Source organism: Haematobia irritans, chromosome 3 (assembly GCF_050003625.1).
Source record: "Haematobia irritans isolate KBUSLIRL chromosome 3, ASM5000362v1, whole genome shotgun sequence".
Taxonomy (NCBI): domain Eukaryota; kingdom Metazoa; phylum Arthropoda; class Insecta; order Diptera; family Muscidae; genus Haematobia; species Haematobia irritans.
The window spans coordinates 30,686,365-30,704,355 of record NC_134399.1 but is presented as its reverse complement, the minus strand read 5'-3'; the positions used below and the strand labels follow the sequence as shown (position 1 = coordinate 30,704,355).

Below are 17,991 nucleotides of genomic sequence, written 5' to 3'. Positions count from 1 at the left end.
CCTTCAGAAAACAGTATTTTATCAAAACACGAAATTCCTTTTTTTCATTTTTTTCACAATAACAATAGTTGCTTCACAAAAGACGCTCTATCTCACAAACTAATTGACTTACAGACGTCAAATTTTGACACGAATCATTTGACGGTTGGTACTATATACAAATAATATGCATTTAATACTAGCGATGCCATCTATGTGTCAGATCGGGGACTTATCAGCCAACCTGTTATTTGGATATTTTTGGGGGGGTGGGCGAAACGAATTAAAGTCCTTCTGCCTCTAGGACGCATATTTTAATAATACAGTTTTTCATATAAAAAATTAAATTTTTGGGAAATTTTCATTTTTTAAGGGGTTGTCACAAATAATGGTCCCTTTGGCTCTTGGACGCATATTTAAGGAGATATGGCCAAAATAAGTTTTTCTTATAAAAGATTTGATTTTGTTGAGAATTTTCAAAAATTTTGGATTTTTGTCAAATTTTTATTTCTATAGAAAATGTTGTCAAAATTTTATTTCTATAGAAAATTTTGTCAAAATTTTATTTCTGTAGAAAATGTTGTCAAAATTTTATTTCTATAGGAAATTTTATCAAAATTGTATTTCTATAGAACATTTTGTAAAAATTTTATTTTCTATAGAAAATTTGGTCAACATTTTATTTCTATAGAAAATCTTGTCAAAGTTTTATTTCTATAGAATATTTTGACAAAATTTTTATTAGTCGTATTGAAGTCCTTTTGGCTCTAGGACGCATATTTAAGGAGATATGGCAAAAAAAGTTTTTCTATAAAAAAAAATATTTTTTTTTTATTTTTAGATCTGTTCTAAAATGGGCTTTCAAGGTCTCTCAATATGCAAATAAAAAGACTATTTCATATTTACATCCGACGTTTCGTTGGTGATTTCCAACTTCTGGGATGAATTTCTTATTGAAATATTTAGCCTTTTGTCATATTTTTAAAATTAATTTTTAATTTAATATTTAAAATAAAAATCAAATCAAAAAAAAAAATCAAAAATAATTACAAAACTAAATTAAAATATCACAGATGTTTTTCCTTATGACTACGATCATAGAAGGTTGGACGTAACTAAAATAAATTTTTGGTCGATTTGGGAATTTTTTTATTTTTAAGGGGTTGTCACAAATTAAGGTCTCTTTGGCTCTATTTGGCAATCCATTTGTAACATACGGACAAAATTATATAGCCTCTCAGATTTGGCTTACCGAGCGAAGCCTCCTAGAGTAGCAAAGTTCATGCGATCCGGTTGAAATTTGGTATCGCTCCATAATGATATATAGCGCCCATATAGATCGTTCCCTAGACCCCCGAACTTTCGGCCGTATATACTTGTTTTTCCATAAAACTTGCCCAAAATAATACACTACACCTTTAGTTTGGTAGACATTTACACATTTATATATCTTTCTTCCATTTACAATTATTTTGTTCATGCTTGAATTGAAATGCTTATAATTTGTTAATTAAATGTTCTCAAAATATTTTTTTTTTCTTTTTGCGAAGATATAGTTATGGTCATTTACACAATACTTCATTTTACTTATCTCTTTAGGATTTAGATTAAAATTCCAAAAATGAAAATAGAAAACAAATGTCGAAATAAAAAGAAAATAATTATTTTTCCAACGAAAAAAAAAAAACAAATTTTAGTTGTGAATTTGTAAACGATTTTGTTTAGCTACTTAATAATTATGTAAAATTTAATTTAAATAAATAATTAAACAATACCTATGTATAAAGAATAACTTAAAATCTATAAAACAATAAAATATACTTTCCTTCGAAACAATCGTTTTGTATTTTCTTGTTTTGTTTTTGAAACAATAAGTTATTGTTAAAACTTATGTATTACAACGATTATCAGTAATTGTACAATGTGTGTATGTATGTGTGTATATAGTGAAGAGAAATACAACACATATGTGTATAAAATCGGAGTTTCTTTGTTGAATAATTACAAAATAAATAAATTGGAATCTTTAGTTGTTACATTTTTGTTGTGTTACAACAATTACATAGGCGCATGGCAATAACATGGAAGCCATACCACTTATGTTTGGACTTGCAACTTAATAACTAATAAGGAAATCCATAAAGTTTTTTCGGATTTATTCCGAACGCTTGCTTGCTTCTTTGGCACGTTTCTCCACACGTTCACGTTTGTCAACATTGGCCAAATCAACACTGGCCACATAGGCATGCATGCAGCTTATCAATGCCTTCAATACAGCCAAGGGTGCTGTAAGAACGGCCACCATTTTAAACAGGGATAATCCAAAAACTGCAGTAAAATAAAAGTAGTAAACAATAATTTAGTTACAAGTCTCGTAATATTGAGAGTCGCAAAACTTACGCATAGGTCCATTGGTAAAATGCAATAAATAAAGACTGATATAAAATGCTTCATTGACGCAGCACATAAATGTCAATACGTCCTTTTTATAATAAATACGCATAACAATGTTTTCACTGAGATCGGTGGCTTTGTGGGATGTTTTGCCTACAACAACGCTCCTACAATAAAAAAAATATTGTTATTATTTTTATTAAAAAAAACTATAATTTGCCTTACGTTTGCATGTACAACCAATGACAGGCCACGTCAATGGCCATTGATAGTTGGAACCAAAACATGTAGCTGGGATAGAAATAGCTTAGAGTTACCAGCAAACCCATGGTACCACATCGATCAGTTAATTGATCCAACATGGCTCCAAAACGAGTGCCTAAAATGAAAAACAAAATAAAAATATTTAGTAAATACATAATTGGAAAAATTAAATTTCTATAAGAATTTTTTGTCAAAATCTTATTTCTAAAGAAAATTTTGTCAAATTTTTCTTTTCTATAGGAAAATTTTATCAAAATTTTTTCTATAGGCAGTCTTATCAATTTTTTTCTATAGAAAATTTTGTCAAAATTTTATTTCTATAGAAAATTTTGTCAAAATTGATTTTGTATAGAATATTTTATCAAAATTTTATTTCTATAGAAAATTTTGTCAAAATTTTATTTTTATAGAAAATTTTGTCAAAATTTTATTTCTATAGAAAATGTTGTCAAATTTTATTTCTATAGAAAATGTTGTAAAATTTTATTTCTATAGAAAATTTTGCAAAATTTTTATTTCTATAGAAAATTTTGTCAAATTTTATTTCTATAGAAAATTTTGTCAAAATTTTATTTTTATAGAAAATTTTGTCAAAATTTTATTTCTATAGAAAATTTTGTAAAAATTGAATTTGTATAGAAAATTTTTGTAAAATTTTTATTTCTATAGAAAATTTTTTTTTTAGGAATTATTTCTTTAGAATTTTTTTGCAAAATTTATATTTCTATAGAAAATTTTGTCAAAATGTTATTTCTATAGAAAAATTTGTCAAATTTTATTTCTATAGACAATTTTTGCAAAATTTTTATTTCTATAGAAAATTTTGTCAAATTTTATTTCTATAGAAAATTTTGTCAAAATTGAATTTGTGCAAAATTTTTATTTCTATAGAAAATTTTTGTTGTTGTAGCCCTTTGGAGTTGGTATTTTCGAGTTTTTCGGGAAATAAGCATACTCCAAAAAAAAAAAAAAAGATTGGAGAAAATTTTTGTTGTTGTTGTTGTAACAGTTTATTGTGATTTCATCCATTTTTATACCCTTCACCACTACTGTGGTACAGGGTATAATAAGTTTGTGCATTTGTATGTAACGCCAAGAAGGAAAAGTCTGAGAACCATCGTTTAGTATACCGATCGTCTTAGAATTAAATTCTGAGTCGATTTAGCGATGTCCGTCTGTCTGTCTGTCTGTTGGTGTATTTTTGTGTGCAAAGTACAGCTCGCAGTTTTAGTCCGATTGTCCTAAAATTTGGTACAGGGTCCTGTTGCGGCTCAAAGACGATCCCTATTGATTTTGGAAAAAATCGGTTCAGATTTACATATAGCTGCCATATATATTTTTCACCGATGTGGTCATAATTGGCGTGTATATCAACCGATCTTCCTCAAATTCCGTACATCCGAATATTTTGTGAGTCTCGAAAAACTTGCAAAATATCAGCCAAATCGGTTCAGATTTAGATATAGCTCCCATATATAGCTTTCGCCCGATTTACCCTCAAATGGCCACAGAGGCCAATTTTTAACTCCGATTTAGTTGCAATTTTGCACAGGGAGTAGAATTAGCATTGTAGCTATGTGTGCCAAATTTGGTTGACATCGGTTCAGATTTAGATATAGCTCCCATATATATGTTTTTCTGATTTCGACAAAAATGGTCAAAATACCAACATTTTCCTTGTAAAATCGCCACTGCTTAGTCGAAAAGTTGTAAAAATGACTCTAATCTTCCTAAACTTCTAATACATATATATCGAGCGATAAATCATAAATAAACTTTTGCGAAGTTTCCTCAAAACTGCTTCAGATTTAAACGTTTCCCATATTTTTTTACTAACATTGTGTTCCACCCTAGTGCATTAGCCAACTTAAATTTTGAGTCTATAGATTTCGTAAAAGTCTATCAAATTCTGTCCAAATCGAGTGATATTTAAATGCATGTATTTGGGACAAAGTATGACAACAGACGCTGTGTCGTTAGGTTCTACTCAATAGTGGGTGTAATATTTTGTTGTTTTCAATAATTTTCCCGATGAAGTCTTTCAATGAAAAGACGAAATATTGAATAAAAAAATAAATTAAAAAATACAGACCTCGAGCTCGTTTCAATCAACAATTCAATAATTGGAAAAATAAAATACAGGTCGAATACAATAAAAACAAGTTTGTAACAAACCTTTTTATATAGCACCCAACACATTTTCCGGATGTGATATGGTATCGAAAATTTAGATCTACAAAGTGGTGCAGGGTATAATATAGTCGGCCCCGCCCGACTTTAGACTTTCCTTACTTGTTATGTTATACGCTTTGGTACTTCAGCTTGTGGCCAGATCGAGGAACTCTGCGACTAAGGTGGGGTGCGTCCAGAGTGACCTGGCGGTAAGTCGGGTTGGTTTAGCTGGGCAAGAGAAAAGATGACGCGTGTCGTGTGGCCCTTGGTTGCAAATTGGACATACGTCAGCTACGCTGATATCAATCACTGATAAGTAGGAATTGAGGCGGCTGCACTTGCCTGCTCTTAACTGGGCTAAAACTACCCTAGTCTGCCGTGGAAGGTCTCTTTCCTCCGGTGCTATGGGCGGTGGACGAACTCCGAGAACAGGATTAGCCTTGTAGCTTCTCACCGCTTCAGCTACAGTATCCTCATGAATCCTGTTCAAACCTGCCTGGTACGCTGCTTGATCTAGAGGTTCTCTTTAGTAGCGCTGGATCTCGCGCTCTAGATTATGTATATCAACCCTTACGTTCCTGGGTGGTGGTTGTGCATCCATGAGATGGTGGTTTGGATGATTACTGCGATAACAACCCAGGAGATAATGCTTTGACAACATGTAGTTGTGTCTTCGCACAGGGATGATCTTTGTCTCCACATAAAGGTGATCCAGGGGTGTGCTGCGGAGACACCCAGTCGCAGTTCTAAGGACAGCGTTCTGACAGGTTTGAATGTTATTCCACTGCGTATCACTAGTCTGCGGTGTCCACACTGGCGCTGCATAGTTTACCACTGTCCGGCCAATTGCCTTATAGGTAGTTAACAAGGTTTCTTTGTCCGCACCACAAGTACTGCCGACAAGTGACTTGAGAAAAATTTTTCTTTAGAAATTATTTCATTAGAACATTTTTGCAACATTTTATTTCTTTAGAAAATTTTGTCAAAATTTTATTTCTATAGAAAATTTTGTCAAAATTTTATTTCTATAGAAAATTTTGTCAAAATTTTATTCCTATAGAAAATTTTGTAAAAATTTTATTTCTAGAAAAAATTTTGTCAAAATTTTATTTCTATAGAAAATTTTTTCAAAATTTTATTTCTATAGAAAATTTTTTTAAAATTTTATTTCTATAGAAATTTTTTTCAAAATTTTATTTGTATAGAAGTTTTATCAAATTTTATTTATTATTATTTATTTATTTCTATAGAAAATGTTGTCAAAATTTTATTTCTATAAAAAAATTTTGTCAAAATTTTATTTCTGTAGAAAATATTAATTCTATAGAAAATTTTGCCAAAATTTTATTTTTATAGAAAATTTTGTCAAAATTTTATTTCTATAGAAAATTTTGTCAAAATTTTATTTTTATAGAAAATTTTGTCAAAATTTTATTTCTATAGAAAATTTTGTCAAAATTTTATTTCTATAGAAAATTTTGTCAATTTCAATTTTTTTTTTTCAATTTATATATATTCATCTTTATTTACCATTTGTTCAGACAATATTTACAGGGTTACGAGATTTTATATAATATATTACAGCGAGTGAGACTTTAATACAAGTTTAGGTTTCTGTTTTATTGGATGTAATGTTCGTAAAGGAAAAATTAGGGAAAAACCTTTATTTGATTTTAAAGTTAGATGTCAAATATAAGTGAAAAAATGCACGTATTTTGTGATTTACTAATTAATAGTAAATTACCCATACGTACGCTTTTCTATTTGCTAATTAATTTTAACAAAAATTATTGAGTTAAGTCTAGACACTCTTTTATCAATGGATAAGAAGAGATTTCAATTTTAGACAGATAGTTATCGGTATATCTCTTAATAAAATAATGTAACCGTTCAAAGCCAGTTTCCATATGTAGAGCATCGGTGGAGTATCTCCAGTGTTTGTTGTGTATTATCTTAAGACATTTGTTCTGGATGACTTGAAGCTTTTTTAAGTTTGTTTTAGCGGCTTTATACCAGATGGGACATCCGTATGTAAGAGATGGTCTAATTATACTTGTAAATATAAGATTTTTGTTCTTAATATTAAGTTTTGAGTTTTTATTTATTAAGGCCCACAAGCATCTTATTGTCTTCATAGTTTTTGCGCAAGTTTCGTCTATATGTTGCTTAAATGTAAGTTTTTTATCTAGGGTAACGCCCAGATATTTCACATAATTTGCGATTGGAACTGTCTCATTTCCATAATTTAAATCTCGGGTTGGTTCTCGTTTTGGAGAATTATTATACGGAAAAATGATTGCTTGTGTTTTAATAGGGTTAATTTTGATTTTCCATTTGTAAAAAAATTTGCTACACGCCTTGAGACCCCTTTCCATCTTCTTAAGCAGGGCTTTTGTGAGTTTACTGCTAGTTATTAGCGCTGTGTCATCTGCATAGTAGGCTGTGGTAAGGTAATTCGGAGCAGAAAAATCTGATGTGTAAACAGAGTATAAAAGAGGTGACAGTATGGATCCTTGAGGTAACCCAGATGTTATTTTTCTATGAGTTGAAAGTGTGTTATTAACCGATACAACAAATGTTCTATTTTCAAGAAAATTTGCTATAAGACGACATAAGTAATTAGGTACTCCAGATTTTATTAGTTTATAAACAAGTCCATTATGCCAGACCGTGTCGAAGGCTTTCTCAATATCAAGTAATATAAGACCAGTTGACAGCTTTTTACGTTTATTTGAAACTATAATGTTTTTTATCCGGTTTACTTGGTGTATTGAACTGTGACCCTTCTTAAATCCAAATTGCTCATTTGCAATTAAATTATGATTGGTTGCGAAATCATTTAATCGGTTATGAATGATTTTTTCAAATAATTTCCCAATATTTGATAAGAGGCTTATAGGTCTATAACTCTTGGGGTCCTTCTTTGGTTTCGTAGGTTTTGGTATTGGTATTACTTTTGCTTGTTTAAAATGTTTTGGAAAATAATTTAAGTTAAAGCAACTATTGAATATCTTAACCAATATGTGTAATCCCCTTGGTGGAAGATGTTTTATTAATAAATTAGATATATCATCTAGACCAGGAGATTTTGAGGATTTGAGGTGTTTGACTATGTTGCAGACTTCTTCAAAAGATGTTTCAACAACATCATCAGAACTATTTGACTCGTTTAGGAAAAGCTTCACATCACGATTGACTTTTCTATCAAAAGAGTGTTTGTAATCAGATGTTAAGTTATTAGATTCTGCGAATGTTTCCGCAAGTATCTCTGCTTTATCCTCGTCAGAACTGATTGTCAGATTGTCTGTAGAAAAGTTTGGTACACTCTTATTGGATTTGCCTCTTAGATTTCTACTCATTTTCCAAAAAGATTTGTCTCCTGGGGTTAACTTTGAGAGCATATTGTTCCATTTTCTGTTCCTTTCGATATTAATTCTCTCCGTTATTATTTGAGAAAGTTGTTTTACGCATTGGTTGTATAAATTTGTCTCAGAGTAATTAGAAGAGCGTTGAGCTTTTCTTTTCAAGCATCGTCTGGTGCGTATCAGATTAATAATATTTTGTGGTAAAATGTAATTATTAGTTAGCGACACTTTAGGTGTAGTAAGATCTCTTGCTTTGAGGATGAGATTTGTTAGTTTGGATATCTCAGCGTCAATGGATTGTTTGGTGTTATAAATCGTGGATCTCATAGATATTCTGTCATCAATGAGGTTTTTATATGCTTCCCAATTTGTGCATTTGAAGTTAAAATGTCCTAGACCCATAAAATTCGTTGAAGCTTGTTTGACCCTGCAAATTAGTGGCCGATGGTCAGAAGGAATGTCGTAATCTAATACTTGTAGGCTCAAATCTAGATTAGTATTACTTAATACTATGTCTAAAACAGAGGGATCACGATTTAGTTGATGAGGATAATAAGTAGGTTCGTTTGGGCATTGAAGGAAGAAATTCGAAGATTGTTGGAGGCTGAAAAGACGGTTACCTGCTGTATTGTTCGATGAACAATGCCAAGTAGTGTGCTTTGCATTGAAATCTCCAAGCATTATAAATTCTTTGTTGGTAGTAGCAAGTTTAAGAACATCTTCTGTGAAAAATTCGGTGTATTTGGGAGAATACGCCGTCGTGATTGTAATTGGTTTCTGGTTTATAGTTATCTCAACGGAGATATTTTCTATGATTTTGGTGGCCACTATGCTTAAAAGTTTGTGTTTTAAAGTTTTTCTTACGAATAGTGCTACTCCGCCTCCCCTAGTTTCTTCCCTATCGTTTCGATATATGTAATAGTTTTTTAAGTAAGGTTTGTGCTTTTCATTGAAGTAAGTCTCATTTATTGATGCGATCAATATTTTCTCTTTTTCTAGCACATATTCAAGCTGTTTTAAATTAGAAAAGTTGGATATGCCATTTGCATTCCAATGAAGAATATTTATTGTAGCATGTTTATCGTAAGTCATAAGCTAGACGTACCATGGACATAACAACTTGAATTTGTTCTACTTTTGTTGTGCATTTTTGGAGATCATTCAGAGTAGTAACAAATATGTTAAAGAGTTCTTCAATGTTGAAGAGATCATTGTTTTCTCTTAAGCATGCAGAGTAAGAGGGACCACCGTTTTGGTAGCCTCTGATGTTATTATTATTGTTGTTAATTATGTTATTATAAACAGTGTTGTTGGAGGCATTATGTTGTTGCTCTCGTTGTCTATTGCTACGTTGTTTTATATTAGCACGATTGTTCTTCGATGTTGCATTCGCTCGTTTCTCCAAGTAAAGGGCGCGAAATGGGCAATGAATGTCGTTGGCAGAATGGTCAGTGCGATCCCTACCATGTTTTTTGCAATTAAAACACGTGTATACAGCTGGTGTTTTCTCATTATTATTTAGTGGGCACTCATTAGTGTGGTGCAGGTTAGCGCAAATCATACACGCTGGTTGGCGGTGACAGTGCTCACCACCGTGTCCATACATTGAGCAATTCCAGCATTGCGTTGGACGGTCATTTCTATTTTGTTTATGTTTTCTCCATGTAACGATAACATTGCAAATTGATTGTACATTGTGCAAAGATTTTGGATTAAAGTTTTTGCGACGAAACTGTACTTTATAGACTGCATTGTCAGCGCTGCTATATTGTGTGTTGACTTCTGTAACTGATGCTGGTAGAAAATTTTGTCAAAATTTTATTTCTATAGAAAATTTTGTCAAAATTTTATTTCTATAGAAAATTTTGTCAAAATTTTATTTTTATAGAAAATTTTATCAAATTTTTATTTTAAAGAAAATTTTGTCAAAATTTTATTTTTATAGAAAATTTTGTCAAGATTTTATTTCTATAGAAAATTTTGTCAAAATTTTATTTTATAGAAAATTTTGTCAACATTTTTATTTTGTCAAAATCGAATTTGTATAGAAAATTTTTGCAAAATTTTTATTTCTATAGGAAATTTTTGTTGTTGTTGTAACAGTTTATTGTGATTTCATCCATTTTTATGTTATACGCTTTGGTACTTCAGCTTGTGGCCAGATCGAGGAACTCTGCGACTAATATTGGACATACGTCAGCTACGCTGCTATCAATCAATGATAAATAGGAATTGAGGCGGCAGCACTTGCCTGCTCTTAACTGGGCTAAAACTACCCTAGTCTGCCGTGGGAGGTCTCTTTCCTCCGGTGCTATTGAGGCGATTCGAGTATCGATTCAAAAGATGTGTCGTTTTTCGTCGCGGTATCCATCTGATGCCAGAAAAATGGAAAAAAGTAGTAGCTACTGAGCTTTTCGGAATAAATTCTCAAACATTTGAAAAAATCCACCCTAATTTGCGCTCAAATAGTTTATTGATGACGTAGATTTTTGTCGAATAATGTTTTAAAGTACAAACTGCATTGAATCAAAAATTATTTTTGTTTGTATTATTCTTCTTCAAATCATTTCACAATAAACAACATTGATTGTTGATATGCTTTTAAAGAGATTAGATGTGATGAGTAAATATATTTCGGCACTCCAATATAAATTATGTGACGATAAAATTGAACAGATTAAAGGAAAATGAAACCTTGATAAATTTGAACTTCATGAATAATTCTTTTGTTATGTATATTTACAAAAAAAAACATAACCAGAATTATCGATAAATTAGAAAGGATTTATTATATTGTGGAAAACTCATATATGCTTCATACATACAAATGATAGGATTTCAATGTATCTTCTATTGTTACATATGGCATATTTCTATTCAATAATCCTATTCCTATATAAAAAACTCGAATAATCAATAAGTAGTTTCCAAATTAATTTTTAAATTGACAATTCTATTAAGCAAAGTGGTTCCCACTATTATTGAAATGGATATGTGCACAAAAGCCAAAGGGCAAGGCAAAACTATCAAATAAAGTTAAATCACCATCGATTAGAACGCACTCAATCATCATGCATTTGCATGGCATTGTAAGAAGTGAGGTAGATAAACAAGCATTTGAAAAAATGTGAATACCTACATAAACAACCACATACACTATTGCATTAGGCAAATGGCTAAACAATAAAATAAATTCACTTGTTGATCAAATACAAGCGAAGAATTGAAAAAAAAAACAATAAAATATCATATCAGCTAGAAAACATGAATGACGAATATATAAACATTTTTTTGGAAATTGCTTCAAAATGGAAATGTATATAAAATACATCTGACATCATAGCAATGTTTTCATTTTCAAAACATTTACTCTACAATTACGCAGTAAATTGAAAAAGAAACGATTTTGTGGTTATATGCACGAATTTTCTCTTTTACCTCTATTTTCCGAAGAGAGCTTGAAATGAGTGAACCAAAGTCTCAAAACAATTCATAGGCTAATATCCTATACTATAACTATAAGATTTTAATCTTGTTGTGTAGGAATGCATTTAATAAAGAAATGAAATGAAATGAAATATACTTTTCTTTGGACTCCATTTGTAATGCAAAGTAAATGTAATTGAGAAATGTTCCAAGTGGACAATGACCTTGTTTTGTTTTAAATTAGGGTTCATGGCTTCACTTTTTCCGGGGTTTTGTTGCACGCATAGCTGCAGAGAAAATATTGATAGAAAACATAGACAAATATGGTAGATGGTTGTTAGAGGAACTAAATGAGACCAACATTATAATTCCAAATACCTGTTTTTCAAATTGAAAGGCGGTGTATATAGCGACTGGATTTAAATAAACATTTGTTAGAATATTAATCTAAAGTTTTAGGGGAACTTCTGTTACTCACTGCAGATACTAAAATTCTTTATTATGGAAAATCGATTTCCGACTTCTTAAAGAAATCCCCCGGCTGCAATTCACTTATGCCAAAGTTTTTGTTTTTCAATTCGTGAAAGTCAATTTGCAGAATAGCAGTCAAAACGGTTTCCCTGTAGTTATCGCTTGAATTTACTGAAAAGTCCGAAATCAGACATGGCTAAATCCGACGAATACAGTGACTGTAGAGCGATATCAATATGATACCAAGAGATTTTATTGCTACACAAGTAAAATGCCTTTTAAACAATCGAGAAGAAAATTAGAAATTCTGTCATCTGTTAACCACAATAATTACGCATGTGTTTAAATTAAAAAAATCGGATAGATGCGACCCTTAGTCACCATAATATCCATTAGTAGGCCTAACAAAGCATTAAATTGAAGCGATGCCAAGGTCGTGGGTCGAAACTAATCCAAAAATCCAATTTTATATACACCGGATAAGCCAAAGCTGAGCACCCTGCTCCATTCCGACATAGCTTAATCCAATGAGTTAAAGGGCCAATGATAAGGCATAAAATTTTCTGGAGTGGTTAGTCCCTCAGCTACACCGTTAAGGCTAGTTTTAAAGTCAATTTGATAACGGTAAGACAGGGAATATTGTTATATTTATTTATATCATAGATAAACATTAAAAAATCTCAATGTTTATAGGAATAATGGAATAGAGAATAATGATTAAGCAGACATTTAGAAATAAACATTCCCTTATTGATAAGATTGTGCATAAATTAACATTATAGAGAAAAAATTCTTGAATCAATCATTCTTGAATGTATTAGCATTGCCAATGAGTTTTATCGTCGCAGATAAAATGTTCCAAACACGACAAGCGTTGAAAAAGAAATGCCATTCAGATATTGGTAGATGATCTTTTTTTACGGTTTTATTAAAAATTATTTTATTAAATCTCTCGAAATGTAGTTTGTCATAAAGATATTTTGTTTTTTTTTTTTTTTTGTTTTTTTGCAGAAAAATTAACGTACTTATAACTAACGAAGAAAAACACATTTTTTGTCAAAATTCGTTTTTAGTATTCAACATAGTTCCCTTCAAGAGCGATACAACGATTATAACAACCTTCCAATTTTTTTATACCATTTTGGTAGTACTCCTTCGGTTTTGCCTCAAAATAGGCCTCAGTTTCGGCGATCACCTCTTCATTGCAGCCAAATTTTTCCCCTGCGAGCATCCTTTTGACGACTGAGAACAAGAAAAAGTCGCTGGGGGCCAGATCTGGAGAATACGGTGGGTGGGGAAGCAATTCGAAGCCCAATTCATGATTTTTTGCCATCGTTCTCAATGACTTGTGGCACGGTGCGTTGTCTTGGTGGAACAACTTCTTCATATGGGGCCGTTTTGCCACGACTTCGACCTTCAAACGCTCCAATAACGCCATATAATAGTCACTTGTTGATTGTTTTTCCCTTCTCAAGATAATCGATAAAAATTATTCCATGCGCATCCCAAAAAAACAGAGGCCATTACTTTGCCAGCGGACTTTTGAGTTTTTCCACGCTTCGGAGACGGTTCACCGATCGCTGGCCACTCAGTCGACTGTCGATTGGACTCAGGAGTGTAGTGATGGGGCCATGTTTCATCCATTGTCACATATCGATGGAAAAACTCGGGTATATTACGAGTTAACAGCTGCAAACACCAACACGTTGTTGTTTTTGGTCAAATCTGAGCTCGCGCGGACCCATTTTGCACAGAGCTTCCGCATATCCATATATTGATTATCATTCATCCAACACGTTCCTTTGATATCTTTAAGGCCTCTGCAATCTCGATCAACTTCATTTTACGGTCATTCAAAATCATTTTTTGGATTTTTTTGATGTTTTCGTCGGTAACTACCTCTTTGGGGCGTCCACTGCGTTCACCGTCCTCCGTGCTCATTTCACCACGCTTGAATTTTGCATACCAATCAATTATTGTTGATTTACCTGAGGCAGAGTCCGGAAACTCATTATCAAGCCAAGTTTTTGCTTCCACCGTATTTTTCCCTTCAGAAAACAGTATTTTATCAAAACGAAATTCTTTTTTTTTTCAATTCAAGACGCACTATCTCATAAACTAATTGACTTACAGACGTCAAATTTTGACACGAATCATTTGGTTGGTACTATATAAAAATAATATGCATTTAATACTAGCGACGCCATCTATGTGTCAGACCGGGGACTTATCAGCCAACCTGTTATTATTAGCCCAATGTTGAAATAGCTCCTTAGGATTTTTTTCCCTATTCCCTGTACCGCTATTCTAAACAAAATCTCCCAGGGAAAATTTGATCATTTCCCTTATTCTAAACCCACTTCGAAAATGGGAAATTTTTCCCTTGAGGAAAAATTGGTATTAACAATGACAATAAAAAGGGAAAAACGATAAGATTTCTTGGGAATAATTCCCCCAAAAAAATCATGGGAGTTGCGACCAAAATGCATCACTTTTCTGTAATTTCAGGTCAAAAATCACAAATTATAAGCACGCACCAGGATGGGATACATCCAACTACCGAATCCTCATCTCATGTTCAGAGATCTGTACTAGAGGTGTGTACGTGACACGAAATTATCGTGACTCACGAACATTTACGCGTGAGTCGTGAGTCACGTATTAACCAACCAAATGTCATGCGTGATCGTGAGTCACGAAAATAAAATCTTCGTGAGTGGTAGGTTAGGTTAGGTGGCAGCCCGATGTATCAGGCTCACTTAGACTATTCAGTCCATTGTGATACCACATTGGTGAACTTCTCTCTTATCACTGAGTGCTGCCCGATTCCATGTTAAGCTTAATGACAAGGGACCTCCTTTTTATAGCCGAGTCCGAACGGCGTTCCACATTGCAGTGAAACCATTTAGAGAAGCTTTGAAACCCTCAGAAATGTCACCAGCATTACTGAGGTGGGATAATCCACCGCTGAAAAACTTTTTGGTGTTCGGTCGAAGCAGGAATCGAACCCACGATCTTGTGTATGCAAGGCGGGCATGCTAACCATTGCACCACGGTGGTATGTACAGATTATAGGTGTGCACGTGAGTAATATTGTGCTCACGCACACTCACGACGCACACTCACACTTAGAGAAGCTAAGTGATTTCACTGCAATGTGGAACGCCGTTCGGGCTCGGCTATAAAAATGAGGTCCCTTATCATTGAGCTTAGCATAGAATCGGGCAGCTCTCAGTGATAAGAGAGAAGTTCACAACTGTGGTATCACAATGGACTGAATAGTCTAAGTGAGCCTGAAATCTCGGGTTGCCACTATACCTAACCTAACCTAACCATTTAAAAATTCTTTCATATTCACAGATGTGGGTCGCTAACATGTCCAACACGTATTTGAAGACAGACTTTTTTACCCCATAATATTTGTGAAACCTTGAACACCAAAGCATGCAACTCAAGTGGGTTAAGGGCATCGTGTAGCTTTCTCCTTTCTATCCTTTGGTCATTGCGTCTCTTAATCAAAACGTTTTTCACGATTTTCCCTTTTATCCCACTAATTCAATTGAAAAATTGTATTAAAATGAAACAGTTGAAGTTGTTTGATTTCTTTTTAAATTCTGTCACGCTTAGTTTCAGCATGTTTGAAGGGTGGACCAATTGTTTAAAGCTGAATTAAATGCATCAAGGTATAGAATTCATATTAATATTTTCCAATATTCTTTAGAATTGGGTACAGAATGATTTGCTCCAGGCTCAGTTTGGTAATGAATTTTCACTGGCTAATTTTAGTTTACATTTTTACGATGGAATCAATAATCAATTGAGTCAATAATTCTTTCTATATGTGCATTAAATCTAGGTTCTTTGTAAAGTGTACTATACCAATGCACACATTGTGAAACTGATGTAGTAGCGGCACTATGAAGTTGAAATACCGTCGCATTTTGCGACGTAGAATTTCCTTAAGTTATAACACCATTGACGATTTGCCCAAATTTGTATTGAAATTAGATTGAATTATTACGATTTTATTTTTTGTTTTTCAAAATCTCGTAAATTTTCCCATATACAATTTAATTAGCATTAAAAAATTAAAATATATAAATTTATGCTCGGTTCCAGTTGCCCGTCTTGCCAAGCCCCCTTTGTCATTCTTATATCAATTAATATAGACAAAACGCAATACATGCTAGATTATATTCAAAAGCAAGCCCTAGGCATGTATATATTCCAAAATGTAATAAAAAATTAAAACGAAAAAATTTTCAGCTATGCAAATAGAAGAAACAAAATAAAAAATAAAATAATCCTTTTAAAAACCTAAATTTTTTTCATAAAAAGTCCAAACAACAAAAAAAAATCGATTAAAGAACCACACATTATTATTGAGGTATAATTTCTCAATTTATAAGTCCCAATCAATTTTATCATAGATTTTTATCGAAAATAGATATGAATCCCAATCATAAAACCAAAGTTATCAACGCCTCTAGTATAGCAATATCAAAAGAAATGTTTCAATTATAAAAAAATAAAAAAAGGTTCAGTAGGTTAACAGATTTAATTTTCATATGTGAAGAACCACTACAACATTCTTAGAGTGAAAATATTCAATTTCCATAATGCCTTGCAATGCTATAATTAAATGATATATTTTATAACAACCGACGATAATTGCTTGCGTTTGGTAGATAGCTTGACAACAACAAGCAAGCTAATCAATAGCTGGCGGCATTATAGAAAGAAACAAAACCAACAGGCACGTAAACAAATCCAATACTCTAACGAAGAAGTCATAAACAACACAACGACTAAGGGCAATTTCTTAAAAAAAAAAACACCTCTTCCATCCATATTTACAACATACAACGTCAATAAGGCACAGATAACATATATAGGTAGAAAACAAAATCCCCTTCTGTAATAGAATTCCTCAAAAATTGTTGATATGATTTTCACTTACTCTGATTAAAAGCCCTGGCAGCATGTCCATCCACTGCGTCCAGCAAGGCGCTTATTGCATAACACCAACCGGCCACAACATAATTAGTGGACATAAACCAAAATGCAATTAAAGCCAAGAAAATGCGGGCATACCCTATATTAACGAAAATTGGAAATTTGTAAACATACAACAGCATATAGCAATCCATACATTAGCATTACACCAACAACAAGAACTTGTGAAGAGATTCCATCGAAAATCAATTTCAGTGGTGGATACAATTGGGGCGCAAATGCAAAAATCTATAACATATGTAGAGAAAAACACCCCACTGCTGGCTGTTTTTCTTCGGTGATTCCGTCATTACCTTCTCAATGTGATTTAATTGAATTATACACTTATTTTTCCGAAAACTTCCAAGGATTATTTCTTTTGCAAAATAATTGTATTTTCAGGTGGTTTCTATCATCGCTGTTGTTGTTGATGTTATCATTTATGTATTTAATTACTCACCGATTAAATTCGGTATAAAGAGGAAAATGTTGTCGTGTTCTGGCACTGACATCTTGATTGCCGGTGTTCGTTTGCACAAATTGAAATTGTTTGGTTTAATAAATTGCAAAAATTCCTCGTCTTTGGCTCCACCACCTTTTTCAAACGTATCACTTTGACCAAGACCAAGTTCTAAACAACAACAAAATTAAATTCTAGTATTTGTTTTCGATTACGATATGGTCAACAAATCGTATTACTGACACATGTTATCGATAACTTAATTGCGCATTGATGCTATCGCCCTTTACTAAATCGTATGTGTATGTATGTAACGTATACGCAATAAAATATAAGGTGGGCAGTGCTGCCGCTAGTGAAAAATTGAGTGAAGTAGATTTTGGAAAGAAGTGGAGTAGATTGTATAAAATTGAAGTAGCAACATTTTTGAAAACAAAACAATAGAATTCATTTTATTATACCCTC

General features: G+C 32.4%; 1 protein-coding gene across 1 annotated transcript; it reads right to left on the bottom strand.

Moving 5' to 3' along the window:
- Positions 1–1,797: 1,797 nt before the first annotated feature.
- Pis (phosphatidylinositol synthase) lies at positions 1,798–17,708 on the bottom strand. Its single transcript, XM_075299603.1, has 5 exons — positions 17,527–17,708; positions 17,032–17,166; positions 2,599–2,752; positions 2,380–2,540; positions 1,798–2,307 (listed from the first exon to the last, which is right to left on the bottom strand). Exons 1-5 carry the CDS (start codon positions 17,576–17,578, stop codon positions 2,135–2,137), a joined length of 675 nt encoding a protein of 224 aa, XP_075155718.1. The 5' UTR covers positions 17,579–17,708; the 3' UTR covers positions 1,798–2,134.
- Positions 17,709–17,991: the final 283 nt, after the last annotated feature.